The sequence below is a fragment of the Gadus morhua genome, chromosome 2, assembly GCF_902167405.1.
Source record: "Gadus morhua chromosome 2, gadMor3.0, whole genome shotgun sequence".
NCBI lineage: Eukaryota > Metazoa > Chordata > Actinopteri > Gadiformes > Gadidae > Gadus > Gadus morhua.
The window spans coordinates 1,126,444-1,142,263 of NC_044049.1; the positions used below are offsets into that span (position 1 = coordinate 1,126,444).

The 15,820-nt window shown below is 45.2% G+C and overlaps 1 protein-coding gene across 1 annotated transcript; it reads left to right on the forward strand.

Annotated features, from left to right (window-relative positions):
• The first annotated feature begins 401 nt into the window (after window positions 1–401).
• Window positions 402–4,657, forward strand: LOC115532275 (V-type proton ATPase 16 kDa proteolipid subunit). Its single transcript, XM_030341945.1, has 3 exons — window positions 402–637; window positions 1,816–1,999; window positions 3,508–4,657. The coding sequence occupies exons 1-3, from the start codon at window positions 565–567 to the stop codon at window positions 3,710–3,712; spliced, it is 462 nt and encodes a 153-aa protein (XP_030197805.1). The 5' UTR covers window positions 402–564; the 3' UTR covers window positions 3,713–4,657.
• The last annotated feature ends 11,163 nt before the right edge of the window (window positions 4,658–15,820 follow it).

A 15,820-nucleotide genomic window follows, 5' to 3' on the forward strand; every position in this document is an offset into this window, starting at 1 on the left:
GAGTCGACGGGTACAATAACATTTGACCTCTTATATCGGGAAGATTATAACGTCATTATGCTTCTGTGTACAAACCCACATAAATGGACGTCATCTCAAATATTTGTAAGGTTATCATCCTGGCTGGTTATAAACCTATTTGATGCATATCTGCACAGTATTCCGATGCAACATTTCAACTACAAGCAAGTGACATGCAGCAGAACATACCAACTCCACCCGTCCAACCATGAACGAACCAACTGCTACCTACATGTACCACCACGTCCAAATCTCATGTTCATCTATTCGTCCGTCGGTCAAACACACTGGAACGACACAGAAATCAGGTGAAGCAAACAGGCGAGGAGAAAACACGACTGTACTGATATCGGTCCCCTCCGTGTCCACCACATGGACTCGTCCAACATAGCGGATCATGTGACTTTTTCCATTTCGCCATTTTCCTCTGGTCCACCGGTGGTCTGTATCAGCTGTTCGTCTCTCCTCTCCTAGCAGCTCGGCGGCCTTGGGACTTCAGGACGGACACGACTCACTCGTAGCTGAACTCCAACCACAGAGAGAATGTCTTCCTCCAGCCCCGAGTACGCCTCGTTCTTCGCCGTGATGGGAGCCTCCTCGGCCATGGTGTTCAGCGGTGAGTCTCATCCTTCTCAGGGCCTCCTCGGCCATGGTGTTCAGTTGTGGGTCGGAGCATCCTCGGGCCTCCGTGGAGCCTCCTCGGCCATGGTGGTCTAAGGATTTATTCTGTAATTGTAACCCGGGCTGTGTGAGATGTCCTGGGACGAGAGCGCGTGTACAGGAGAAGATATGGCTGTGGGTCCCGGTCGCAGGTGATTATTCAGATGCAGGCTTACTGTCACTCGCACGCCTGCCGGCGATGAGGCGGGGAAAGGGATCTGGTCCATCCTGTATTCGCGGCTCTCGGCCTCGGAGAGCTCACATCGACCTGTACGGTTATTATCGGTCGGAGGTCATAAAAGGCATAGGTCTATCCATGTGGCATGGACAATTGTGTTAAATGGTTCACTGGGTGAATGGAGACGTGAAGGCTGTCGACGTCAGGCCTACTGGGCGAGCCTCCTAGGCCCCCTCGCGTCCACGACTCGATGTGGGCACCTCATTTGTAAATGGGTTCTTGTGCTTGAATGACATCTCAGACCGAAGGCTGTCTCGTTGATCAAGTGTAGAATGGGGCTGATATAACGAGCGGGTTTGCGTGTCGCGTCGCTCGCAGCTCAAGGCGCCTGTCCACGTGATCACGTGCGGGTCCAGAGACGCGGATTATGAGGCAGACAACATCGAGGAGTTATAAATGAGAAACGATCCGCTTTTGCAGTTGTCCTTTTGCCGTTCAGTCATTTTGCTGAGAACAGCCCCTTGGCTGGCCGCGGGTCACATGTTCCCATGGTTCCACGGTCCCGGTAAGGCTCCTCCACAGGGGGTCTCGAGACACGCAGCTTCCCACCGAGATAGCCTACCTTTTAGATATTAAAGCTTCTGTTTGTACGTTGATCTTTTCACCCTCTGGAAAAAGACATTACATTACACTATCGCAATTGTTTCTGTACTGGTCCAGCCGCCCTTGGTGCTAAATAGACTGTGGTGTCTCATGTCTCCTCCGTGTCTGTGTCTCTCCTGTCGCTCTCCTCCGCGTCTGTCATGGGTCTGTCTCCCGTCTCCTCCTCTGTGTGTCGGTCTCGTGTCTCTCCTCGTCTCCCTCTTCTTGTCTGTCCTCTGTGTCTCCTGTCTCTCCTCCCTGTCCCTCTTCGTCTCTGTCATCTGTGTCTCATGTCCCTCCTCTTGTCTCTCCAGCCCTGGGCGCGGCATACGGCACGGCAAAGAGCGGCACGGGCATCGCGGCCATGTCGGTGATGCGTCCGGAGCTCATCATGAAGTCCATCATCCCCGTGGTCATGGCGGGGATCATCGCCATCTACGGCCTGGTGGTGGCCGTGCTGATCGCCAACAACATCGCTGACAACATCACCCTCTACAAGTAAGAGTGCCCGCCAAAGCCCGTCCATGAGTCCGATACGTGAGTCCAGGGACTCATTTCTGAAACAAGTCCTTAGTGTAAAACAAGGCTGGAGGTCTTCAATGCAAGGCCCTGGGCTGTAACAAGTGGTTACACACAGACACGCCTCTTTCTGTTCAACTGGTGGCTGGTGTACTGTATTAAGGGTGCTGGGTGGAGGTGGAGTTCTGTAGTGCGAAGATGTACTGTAGTTCACAGCATGTGCCACCAGAGGTCAGTCTTTACAGGTGGACCAGCCAGCTGGTGTCAGAAAGATGGCGACTGCAGTTACAGGGCTAGTTATGCAATGTAAAGATTGAAGTGTATTAGGCATTTAAATGAATACTTATTACCCATAGGATAGGGATGGGAATATCTTGGCACCTCACGATTCGATTAGATTATGAGGTCAACGATTCGATTCTAAAACGATTATCGATGCGTCTCGATGCAACAATTTTTTTTATGTACATTTCCATGCGTGATTTTCAAAAATATATGTATTATACATCTGGGTTTGCTAATCACTTCCTACTTTTGTGATGATCATTAAAGACATCAACAGATGAATTAACTTACTATGTCATTAAAGAAAAAGCTGCTCTTGAATTAGGAGTTCTTGTGCGTAGGCTGAATCGCAATTGTGTCAAGACAACTCAGATTGGCCAATACACATATAAGATAAATTAAATCATTTTAAAATGATTCCTCTCTGGCGAACAGAATGTTGCAGCAGGCGAACAAATAAAAAAAATTGGATTTTTTTTTAAATTCCGATTATTAATTTATCTGCATCGAGACGGATTAGTTCTAGAGAGAATCACGATGCATCGTAGAATCGATTATTTTTCCATTATTACTTCCATCCCCTGCAGCTAGGCTTTCAGGAAGTATTTTTTACACCAGTAACATCATATACTATACCCTCTGATATCTCTATATATATTTATATCTTGTGACATTCAGAAGGTATAAAATACTGGCCGAGTCTTTTGAAAACATCCTGCTTCCTAGCCTCTAACATAATGATGTGAACCCAGTCTCTTAAGGGGACCACACACCTCCTACACTCAAACCAAAGGCAACGTGCCTTTATCAACCACTCCGTTGCCTCTCCTCTGACCCGTTCGGCAGAAAATTTGCGAAGACCACTGCCAACTACACAGTAGCGTGTACGTTCTGCAGAGCTAGTCTCGCACATTGCGCTGATTCACTGGTTGTGTGCTAGCACACACGTCTCGACGGGTCACTGATGTGTGCTAGCAGCACACAACGGTGACCTGTCAAGACGCCTGCTGCTAGCACACAACCACAGGCTTCAATCCTCGGATGCTAACGCTCCCAGACTTTGCATGTTGAATCAGATACCGGTTCGAAAAGCTTCCAACACAGCTGAACACACAGCGGCTTTTACATTAGGGTGTGCAGCAGCCTTTACATTAGGGTGTGACCCCCTGTTTCTGTCCCCCCCCCCCCCCCCCCCCCCCCAGGAGCTTCCTCCACCTGGGGGCCGGTCTCAGCGTGGGACTCAGCGGCCTGGCCGCCGGCTTCGCCATCGGCATCGTGGGGGACGCGGGCGTGCGGGGCACGGCCCAGCAGCCCCGGCTGTTCGTGGGCATGATCCTGATCCTGATCTTCGCCGAGGTCCTGGGGCTGTACGGCCTCATCGTGGCGCTCATCCTCTCCACCAAGTAGAGGCTCCCCGCCGTCACCCATCCCACCTCAACGCAGCAAGAACAGACGGGAGACGTCCACCTCATTCCAGAACAGCCTGCGGTCTGTCGGGCGGCGCTGGGCGGCGTGGTCACCGGCACCACCCCCATGGGTGGTGTTTCTGCTGCCCCCGTCCGTCGCTGGCGTCAGGCCTTGTACATCTCGATGGGCGCTTAAGTATTGGCCGGGTTTGTTTTGGGATGATGTGTAGGCGGTCTCCGAAAGATTATGGTGTGTTCTTGCCTGTACAGTGGTCCAGATCCTTCCATCGTGAGTGTAGTTGACCCCCCCAGCCCCCCCCCAGTCAGTGCTGTGAGTGACTATGTTACCCCTTCTCTCTAGCCTTTTCCTACTCCTTTTTGTTCTGGTTATCATTCTAAATGTCTGAAGAGTTGGCTGTACCAATCACGCACATTCTTTTCCTTTTTCTATTCGTGGTGTTTTTTTTGGGACCATATTTAAATCACATTGTGACCTGTCAAGACATTAACTATTTTTGTTTATTTTTTCACTATTTATGAATTCTAAAAGATTTTTAATTGTTAATGAAACTGTTTAAATGGACATAATGTTTATTGAATACCCTATATGCATATCCATATATAAATGATCTGTGTATAGTTAGGTGAGATGCACTCTGGGTAAGTGTTCCAAGTGCTTGATTTGCTCTGAATGTTGTGTGGTCTATTTGAGAAGTCCAGGTGTGACATACAGTACAGTTAACTGCATTTGTTTGTGTGTTTGTTCTACCAGATCTGAGTGTGAATATACGGTGTGCAAGTGGAAAATGATGTTTATGAATTTGACATTCTCCAACACTAGTACCGTTTACCTGTAGTGCTGCTGTCTTGATTTCTGTTCAAGGTGAGAGCTTGCTGCTGGCCTATGCCTGTCAGATTTCCAAATAAATCTCAACCTCCTTAAGTCTGATGGTTCAACATTGTCTCTGGAAAAGTATTGCAACACACCAACTGATGAGTAGTTCACTCATTAGTCCTTTCAGACCTTTTCCTTGAGTTGATTTCAGAAAGGGTGTAATCTTCCTGCAGGTTGATAGATCTTCTGGGGATGAGGAGGCTCTGAGAACCCCACTGAGACCAGCTGACGACGCAAACTCAAACTGAGTAGGTACTGGCCCGGGACCACGTGATGGGGGAACCTGCTCTGAAGAGCCCCACACTGGCTTTCCCGTGATCGCATGCATCGTACTTTAAAGCAAGCAAAATACAAAAGGCCTCTTGACTTTCTCAAATACAAAGTTTAAATCAGGATAGTTGGTCTGAAAGTACTTATATTTTATGAAGTAAAACCATTAAAAGTAAAATGTGCCCAACAAGCCTGACGGTAAAAGTAAACCTGAGTAAGAGAAGAAAACCGCCCGGTCGCCTGGGAAGCCCAGTGATGGAGCTTAGGGCGAACCCAGCCTAGTGATGGAGCTTAGGGAGGCTCCCCAGCCTAGTGATGGAGGTGAGGGCAGTCCCCAGCCTGGTGATGGAGCTTAGGGTGAACCCAGCCTAGTGAAGGAGGCGAGGGAGGTGCGCTGGGCGTCTTGTAGACGCGGTAGAGCTTGCGGTCCTTTTGTACCGTCGAGTGGATGACGGGCAGGTGGTGAACAGCACCTCTGGAGTGGACCATCAGACGGCGGCTCCTTGTGTCCCCGCCGTCCAGAGACAGGCCGGCCCCGTACATGCCCTCCTGCTGAGTTGGGCTCACAGGAGATGGGTCGCCGAGCGGTCAAACCTGCTGTTATCAGTGAGTACCAGGCGCGTCGTTAGACCTGGGCATTCGGGGCTATAGCCCCGGATCTTTTGGGATCAGCCCCGGATCTCAGCCGTAAAAAAAAAAAAAAAAAAAAATTATGTATATATATACATATATATAGCTGCTTTCATACACGTAAGTACTGGCTGCTCTTCTGAATATATGCTGCATCGTTGCAGCAACATTGAAGACGATCGCGTTGACTTCTGCGGTCTGTTCTGCCTCCATGCTGTCTGCGTCAAACCAAAACAAACCTGATTGACAGCGGCCACACTTATCCCGCCTCCTGCAAATGTACGTAATATCCCTCCCCTTGCAATGCCGGTGCTGGCACTGGCCGCGGGAGCAAGATGTTATTCATACAAAAATGCATCGTTTTATTCTTTCATTACACAATTTCTTTCATTCTTATAAATAAAAAAATAATATAAATAGGCCTACATATATAAATCTAGCCAACTTGTCAATCAAAATTAGTCTTGTCTTGTCTCTCTAGTGGTTGTTCATTCTAAAACACTACAATCTTTTGAGAAGCAAATGGTTGCAGCCTAGGCTTACTGTGGCGCTGATGTGAGTACTGTATACATGCAATACTACTACTCATAGTAATAATCGGAGAGGGTTGAGAAACAGTGGGTTGACAATCCATTCTGGTACCTCATTTTGAAAATCCCCAAAAAAGAAACTTCACATAGGACTGTCTTTCAATTTTTAATACATTGCTTTGGAGGTTTTCAATCTAACATCCCACTGGTTTGATTTTACCTAAGAGAAAAATGTTTATTTTTTAAAGCATCCACAGCAGCCATAATAATGAGTTTATGAGACAATGAGAATGAAGCGGCAACAGTGTGACTGTGCAGAGTGAGAGAGATGGCTTCAATGGATGACCAGGGATTGGTGGTGGCGTTACCCAGGAAGGGCGGCTGTAGTTAACGGCAAGCAACAGAACATGAATAGTGAAGTGGAGGAAGGAGTCGAAATGAGACTTCATTAACAGATTCATGTACAGTTCAGATTTATATGGAGATAAGCTTCTTAAACAACGTGCATACAGCATAAGCAAGTAACAGAAACAGTCTGGGAAGATTATTTTTTCATTATTTAAATCTACATCCTGGTTACACGTCGCGCGATAGCGCATATCATTTCATGCAAGTGAGTGTTTACTTCCTGGTTACAGGTCGCGCGATAGCACATATCATCTCATGCGATCTTAAAGAGAACTTGACGCGTTTAGGAACAGTTTAGGAATGCATATTCCGGGAAAACATTAGAACTCTGAAATGCTGACTAAATATAAAGCATGTTTTTATCTGTAACATTAAACCTACACTGACAATAAGTAATAACTTAAAAATGAAACATAAAGCAGACCACTACTTACTTGCCGTTGCCTGGCTGGGGGAGAAAGGTCCGTCGGAGCAGCGATGGCTTCTTGACATCGGGTAGGTGCACGCAGGCTATATCTATAGCTATTCTAATGTCTTATTTTTGCCCTGGCGCTCGGCATAGGCGACCTATGTGTTGGGGGCGCCCTTAATTAATTAATCGATACATTAATTAATTAAATAATTAATTAATTATTTAATTAATTAAGATACCGTAGCAGCAGGAGTCAGGACGGTGCTCCCCCCCGGGCTAAAGCCCCGGATGTTTTCAATTGCTAACGACGCGCCTGGTGAGTACTCATGACAGCGTTGGTTTTGTTATACATTATTTTCTTTTTTACCTTTTTTGTATTTTTTTATTTAGCATTCTCTAGAAACTAAAGGGCACGGGGGGGGGGGAAGTGGATTTTAATCAGCCGTTGATTAAGTGGACCAGTTGAGTGGAACTTACTGAGTGATCTTATGTCGGAAGTAATCAGCAACTTTAACTTTAATGGGACCAGGCAGTGACTTTCTCAGTTACCCTGTAGCAGTGACTTCTGTGTGTGGTCTGTGTGTTATATATTGTGTTATATTGTTCTCTGCAGGTAGTATATGATGAGCACGGCGGGACATTGTAAGGTTAGACACTTACTGCTGGGGTGCTTTGATGTCCTGTTTGATCGGTTTCAGTTCATCGCTTTGCCGAGTGACCGTGAGCGAAGTTGTAGCCTGTGTGAAATGTGCCACACACCGTAGCCTTATGCCGCGTTTCCACTGCAGGGTGCGGAACGGATCGGATCGCAAAGGTGCGGTAGGGAGGGGGCGGTATAGCCCAGCTCAGTTACTGCGGTCAAGTGAGCAGCTATTCGTTCATCCGCGGTTAAGCCAGCCGTCACACAAAATCTTCGTGCGCCTTTACTCTAAACATCATTTGGTTGGTATATCGCAACGTTTTCAAAATAAAACCCTTCACCTACGACTGCGGTCATGCCAGCCGACTCATCGAGATCGGCGGTCAAGCCAGCCGACCCAGTTTTTTGCCGTACCTGTATATACTAGCCATTACGGTAATAGCGTCTCAGAACTAGTTTAAAGTAAAAGCATTCGTCGGGTACATACAAAAAGACAGTCAATAAAAGCAAACACTATCAAAGGAAGTGTACGGCCGTTGTGGTATTTACTTTCAAAATAAAAGCCCACCAAACATTCCAATCTGAGACATATTACAAATGATTTTGGATTCGATTTAAAAGAAAATACCCTGTTATTCCATGCTCATTTCACTTCAGGGTTATACTTCACAACCCCATAGGGTCACCCAAGAAGTTCCAGAACATTCTGATGTGGAGTTTCAAAATAAAAGCCAACCAAAATGTCCAATATGAGACAGATTACATATGATTTTGGATTCAATTTAAAAGAAAATGCCCTGTTATTTCAGGCTCATTTCACTTGATGGTTATAGTTCAAGACCCACCTAAGAAGATTTAGAACATTCTGATGTGGAGTTTCAAAATAAAAGCCAACCAAAGTTTCCAATATGAGACATATTACATATGATTTTGGATTAAATTTAAAAGAAAATGCCCTGTTATTTCAGGCTCATTTCACTTCATGGTTATACTTCACGACCCCATAGGGTCACCCAAGAGGTTTCAGAACATTCTGATCTGGAGTTTAAAAATAAAAGCCCACTAAAAATTCCAATATGAGACATATGACATATGATTTTGGATTCAATTTAAAAGAAAATGCCCTGTTATTTCAGGCTCATCTCACTTCAGAGTTATAGTTCACGACCCCATGGGGTCACGCAAAAGGTTTCAGAACATTCTGATGTGGAGTTTCAAAATAAAAGCCAACCAGAGTTTCCAATATGAGACATATAATACATATGATTTTGGATTCAATTTAAAAGAAAATGCCCTGTTATTTCAGGCTCATTTCACTTGATGGTTATAGTTAGAGACCCCATAGGGTCACCCAAGAAGTTTCAGAACATTCTGATGTGGATTTTCAAAATAAAAGCCCACCAAAAATTCCAATATGAGACATATTACATATGATTTTGGATTAAATTTAAAAGAAAATGCACTATTATTTCAGGCTCATTTCACTTCAGGGTCATAGTTCAGGACCCCATAGGGTCACCCAAGAAGTTTCAGAACATTCTGATGTGGAGTTTCAAAAGAAAAGCCAACCAAAAATTCCAATATGAGACATATTACATATGATTTTGGATTCAATTTAAAAGAAAATACCCTGTTATTTCAGGCTCATTTCACTTCAGGGTCATAGTTCACGACCCCATAGGGTCACCCAAGAAGTTTCAGAACATTCTGATGTGGAGTTTCAAAATAAAAGCCAACCAAAGTTTCCAATATGAGACATATTACATATGATTTTGGATTAAATTTAAAAGAAAATGCCCTGTTATTTCAGGCTAATTTCACTTCAGGGTTATAGTTCACGACCCCTAGGGTCACCCAAGAAGTTTCAGAACATTCTGATGTGGTTAGTTCACGACCCCATAGGGTTAGGAAACTATGGTTGGCTTTTATTTTGAAACTCCACATCAGAATGTTTTCTTGTGTGACCCCATGGGGTCTTGAACTATAACCCTGAAGTGAAATGAGCCTGAAATAACAGGGCATTTTCTTTTAAATTGAATCCAAAATCATATGCAATATGTCTCATATTGGAAACTTTGGTTGGCTTTTATTTTGAAACTCCACATCAGAATGTTTTCTTGTGTGCCCCATGGGGTCTTGAACTATGAGCCTGAAGTGAAATGAGCCTGAAATAACAGGGCATTTTCTTTTAAATTGAATCCAAAATCATGTGTAATATGTCTCATATTGGAAACTTTGGTTGGCTTTTATTTTGAAACTCCACATCAGAATGTTTTCTTGTGTGACCCCATGGGGTCTTGAACTATAACCCTGAAGTGAAATGAGCCTGAAATAACAGGGCATTTTCTTTTAAATTGAATCCAAAATCATATGTAATATGTCTCATATTGGAAACTTTGGTTGGCTTTTATTTTGAAACTCCACATCAGAATGTTCTGAAACTTCAAGTGTGACCCCATGGGGTCTTGAACTATAACCCTGAAGTGAAATGAGCCTGAAATAACAGGGCATTTTCTTTTAAATTGAATCCAAAATCATATGTAATATGTCTCATATTGGAAACTTTGGTTGGCTTTTATTTTGAAACTCCACATCAGAATGTTCTGAAACCTTTTGCGTGACCCCATGGGGTCGTGAACTATAACCCTGAAGTGAAATGAGCCTGAAATAACAGGGCATTTTTTTAAATTGAATCCAAAATCATATGTAATATGTCTCATATTGGATATTTTGGTTGGCTTTTACTTTGAAACTCCACATCAGAATGTTCTGAAACCTCTTGTGTGACCCCATGGGGTCTTGAACTATAACCCTGAAGTGAAATGAGCCTGAAATAACAGGGCATTTTCTTTTAAATTGAATCCAAATTCATATGTAATATGTCTCATATTGGAAACTTTGGTTGGCTTTTATTTTGAAACTCCACATCAGAATGTTTTCTTGTGTGCCCCATGGGGTCTTGAACTATGAGCCTGAAGTGAAATGAGCCTGAAATAACAGGGCATTTTCTTTTAAATTGAATCCAAATTCATATGTAATATGTCTCATATTGGAAACTTTGGTTGGCTTTTATTTTGAAACTCCACATCAGAATGTTCTGAAACCTTTTGCGTGACCCCATGGGGTCGTGAACTATAACCCTGAATTGAAATGAGCCTGAAATAACAGGGCATTTTCTTTTAAATTGAATCCAAAATCATATACAATATGTCTCATATTGGAAACTTTGGTTGGCTTTTATTTTGAAACTCCACATCAGAATGTTCTGAAACCTTTTGCGTGACCCCATGGGATTGTGAACTATAACCCTGAAGTGAAATGAGCCTGAAATAACAGGGCATTTTCTTTTAAATTGAATCCAAAATCATATGTAATATGTCTCATATTGGAGATTTTGGTTGGCTTTTATTTTGAAACTCCACATCAGAATGTTCTGAAACCTTTTGCGTGACCCCATGGGGTCGTGAACTATAACCCTGAAGTGAAATGAGCCTGAAATAACAGGGCATTTTCTTTTAAATTGAATCCAAAATCATATGTAATATGTCTCATATTGGAATGTTTGATGGGCTTTTATTTTCAAACTCCACATCAGAATGTTCTGAAACTTCTTGCCTGACCCCATGGGGTTCTGAACTATAACCCTGAATTGAAATGAGCCTGGAATAACAGGGCATTTTCTTTTAAATCGTATCCAAAATCATATGTAATACGTCTCATATTGGAATGTTTGGTGGGCTTTTATTTTGAAAGTAAATACCACAACGGCCGTACACTTCCTTTGATAGTATTTGCTTTTATTGACTGTCTTTTTGTATGTACCCGACGAATGCTTTTATTTGAAACTAGTTCTGAGACGCTATTACCGTAATGGCTAGTATATACAGGTACGGCAAAAAACTGAGTCGGCTGGCTTGACCACCGATCTTGATGAGTCGGCTGGCTTGACCGCAGTGTAAGACTGCTAGTGTTCTATATATCTACGCACGTAGGTGAAGGGTTTTATTTTGAAAACGTTGCGAGATACCAACCAAAGGATGTTTAGAGTAAAGGCGCACAAAGATTTTGTGTGACGGCTGGCTTAACCGCGGATGAACGAATAGCGGCTCACTTGACCGCAGTGCTCAGTTCCGAGGTCGCGTTTCCACTGCCGACAGTACCCTTTGTGGTAGGCTGGATGTCGATCGCCGCGGCAGCTACGTAAACATCGTAAACAACGTCTTCCTCCCCAAGAATGCAGACGAACGTCTCCACCTCCTTGTTCGCCCAAGCAAGCGTTTTACGCGACATGTTAATTGTTAAGAATAATACCTCGAGGCTAATGGCGCGTTTCCACTGCAGGGTGCGGAACGGATCGGATCGCGTTTCAACCGCCAAAAGTGGGCGTGACCCGGACTTTGCCGTGCCCGTTCCGGCCTCGTTCTCGGGACTCCTCCGTACCGAAAACGAGACGAGACGCCTGAAAGGGTCCCGGGAAATTCTAGCTACACACCCCCTCCGTTGATTGGTCGACAGAATCATCACTTCCGGGTGACGCGGGGATAAAAACAAACAAACAGTAGCCTCGAGGTATTATTCTTTACAATTAACATGTTGCGTAAAACGCTTGCTTGGGCGAACAAGGAGGTGGAGACGTTCGTCTGCATTCTTTGGGGAGGAAGACGATGTTTACGTAGCTGCCGCGGCGATCGACATCCGGCCTACCACAAAGGGTACTGTCGGCAGTGGAAACGCGACCTCGGAACTGAGCTGGGCTATACCGCCCCCTCCCTACCGCACCTTTGCGATCCGATCCGTGACGCACCCTGCAGTGGAAACGCGGCATAATGGCGCGTTTCCAATGCAGGGTGCGGAACGGATCGCAAAGGTGCGGATTGGGTCGCGTTTCCACCGCCAAAAGTGGGCGTGACCCGGACTTAGCCGCACCCGTTTTGGCTTCGTTTTTAGGACTCCTCCGTTGGGGTACTGAAAACGAGACGAGACGCCTGAAAGGGTCCCGGGAAATTCTAGCTACACACCCCCTCCGTTGATTGGTCGACAGAATCATCACTTCCGGGTGACGCGGGGATAAAAACAAACAAACAGTAGCCTCGAGGTATTATTCTTTACAATGAACAAAAAGATGCATTTGCTGCCCGAACGCGTTGTCGCCGAAGTTTTGCGGCGCAGCAAAAGTTTTGCGGCGCAGCAAAGGTTTTGCGGCGCAGCAAAAGCTTTACTGCGCCGCAAAACTTGATTTGCTGCGCCGCAAAACTTCGGCGACAATGCGTTCGGGCAGCCAATGCATCTTTTGGTGTGAACGCAGCTGCGCTTTGGTCCGTGTCTCCCCAACGTGACGTCATGCAAGGCATTCTGGGGGAAATGAGAATCAATAGCTAACCACTAAAAGAGTACCTACTTTTTCATATTACATTCCGTTTTGTGATAACTAACAACATTAAATACAATAAATAACAGTTTAAATCTTTATTACCAACAAGCTAATTGCACAAATTTGTTGGAAAATAAACCCTGTAACACGGCCTTTAAAGGGGTGGTACCATGCCTACAGGCAGCACTCGAGTTGAGGGGGGGTGAGCGGGGATGGCCTCCACCTTTGGAATTAAAATGATCATAATCATCCCCCTTCTGAAACAGCCATCCCCCCTTCACATCCCCTGTTATTTTATCAATTGATGTGGAAATATTACCGCTATTTCATTATAGCGGGTTCATTTTTCAATTCGGCGCAGCGTAGGGTTTCCGCGGTGTGCACATTTTCACACCGAGTAAAATAAATAAATAAATAACTGTGTGGCCACTGTGTGGCCAGTGTCCTCAACACCGGTAACACCGGTAATACCGCATACCACGGCCACCCTAGCGCAACGTTACTTTTCCCACGGACAGATTTGACACCGATACTTCATTCTCGGGCAGTATGCTATTGTGCAAGCATGCAGGCGTACGTGCGCAATAGTGCCACGAGCTCTCATTCCAAACCGTACGAGACAGACACTGGTAGCGTGAAGCTGTCTCTGCATCTCAGACATCGCTTCCACTGGCAACTAGCTCTGTCCCCTTTTCTCCCTTTCCTTCCAACCCGTGAGCAACGCTAGTCTCCCTACTCTGCCGAATGCATTTTTGAAAAAAAAGAATAAGAATCAGTTTTTAAAATCCCACAAATCAGCATTCTGTAGTGTAGTTGTGTTTACAGTTAAGGCATGATGCATGCTTCCGAATCGTGTGATGCGTCCGATCAGCTGCGTTTTTGGGGATAAAATAAGAGCGATGACATGACGGAAGTCATCTCTCTTATTTTATCCCCAAAAATATATATAATAATAATAATTATAATAATCACACCGTTGGTCTCCCACCATATGCGCTGTCATCAGCACAAATGATCTGTCCCTAAAAGTTAAAATCCATCTACCCCACTCCTCCATCTTGGCAATTTTGAACTCAATCATTAACAACAAATGTTTCTCTGGATAAAATAAAAAAGCATGCGTGAGACAGAATAAGACAAAATAAAACTGCCCATACTCTGCCCTCCTCCTCCCTCTATCTCCCCTCCTCACGAGCCCCCATGCTTTCTCCATCCCCCATGTAACAATTTTTTTACTACTACTACTACTACTACTATTACTACTGTGGAGGGTGTGTGTGGAGTGTGTGTTGATAGCTGGTTTACAGCCTCACCTGGCCTGAGTCGGACTGATTAGACGGGGTGGGACTGCACACCTGTGGTGCAATAAAAGCATATGAAAACATCTTCCCGTGTCCTCTGTCGGAGGGCCCCAGGAAAAGCCAATTAGGTGGCGTGTGGTCAGGAGCGACCCTGCCCCTCTGACCAGGAAGGGACACGGAAGGGCTGCCCGAACCCGCACTGGAACCAACAGCCACCTCAACGCCGGCAGTTTACCTCTGCCACACGCCACCTTAGTGGCTTTTCCTGGGGCCCTCTGAGACACGGGACCCAGGTAGATGTTGGATTAAATATACCTTTGTTTAAGGTGGCAGGTGGTATTCGCCGAGCTGGTGTTACAAGCTGCCCCGACAGTAGTAGCTCGGGGCAGTGTGTGTGGTGATAGCTGGTTTATCCTGGGGGCCATGGTTGCTCTGCACCACAGGTGTGCAGCCCCACCCAGCCAGAGTCTAATTAGTCTGACTCAGGCCAGGTGAGGCTGTAAACCAGCTATCAACAACACACACTCCACAACTACCAATTATTTATTAAAAAACCTCACATTTGACGACTTGGGAAGAGGAGATGCTGGATCTTACATTGCAAGCTGATTCTTGAGTGTTTGAAGTTTAGGTTTCAGATCTGTCTTACCTAAGTTCAGAAGTACCTGTTGAAAAAAATCAAAAGTGTTCTTCATGTACTTTGGGTAGTTGAGATGCAGTGCATAGGTAAGTCCGAAGACAATGTACATGGCCTGGGGCAGGCTCTCAACATCCATCACAATGTTTCCCTCCAAGAGGATTCCCACTGAGGAGGCATTGTGGTGGAGGGACTGCATGTGTGGACTGATGTTTTCCTGTTCATGGCAGCAGGATCCCCTCTGGCACATCATTGTATGAACCTTCCTCATCATCAACGTCCTGAAAAAAAGGAACAGGGCATGATCACATGAACATGACAACATACCCAGTAGGTTACAACCTACCCCGGTAGGTTGAAACAAAATACATTGTATTTGTCATAATCTCACAAATTCCGTGATATAGTTGAGGAGATGTTAATGGTTGCCACTTGTAGCATACAAATGTGGGTACTTTGCCTAACGGGTCCAGAACTGTAGCTTTAAAAGAAAATGTCGTTTTAGGTGCTGAAGAAAAATGTGTTACAACCATACCCGGTCTCCCCTGCTGCTTCATATAGTGGGTCTGAACATCACTGACAGACTTCTATGTGTCACTTAGACTTAGAAATAGACACTTTGTTTAGAAATATGTGGCATGAATTAATCTTAGGGGGTTTTATTCCGAAAATATGTCACCTTTTTTGGCACATTTGACACATTCCATGACACATTAGGGAGGGGGAGACGCAAACACACACGCGAGCGCGTGCACACACACACACACACACACACACACACACACACACACACACACACACACACACACACACACACACACACCCTCGCGCACACGCGATGAAATAATAAACAGTCATTTTGGCTGGTTGTTAGTTCATGGACACAAGAAGACCACTTGTTGAAGAACGTAAAAAAAACTCGACCTGTATGCCTAGTAGATCTTGACTGACTTCGCAGGCTCCGTCAGCATCAGCTTCTCTGCCACTCACCATGCTCTGCTTCTTCTCCCTCACA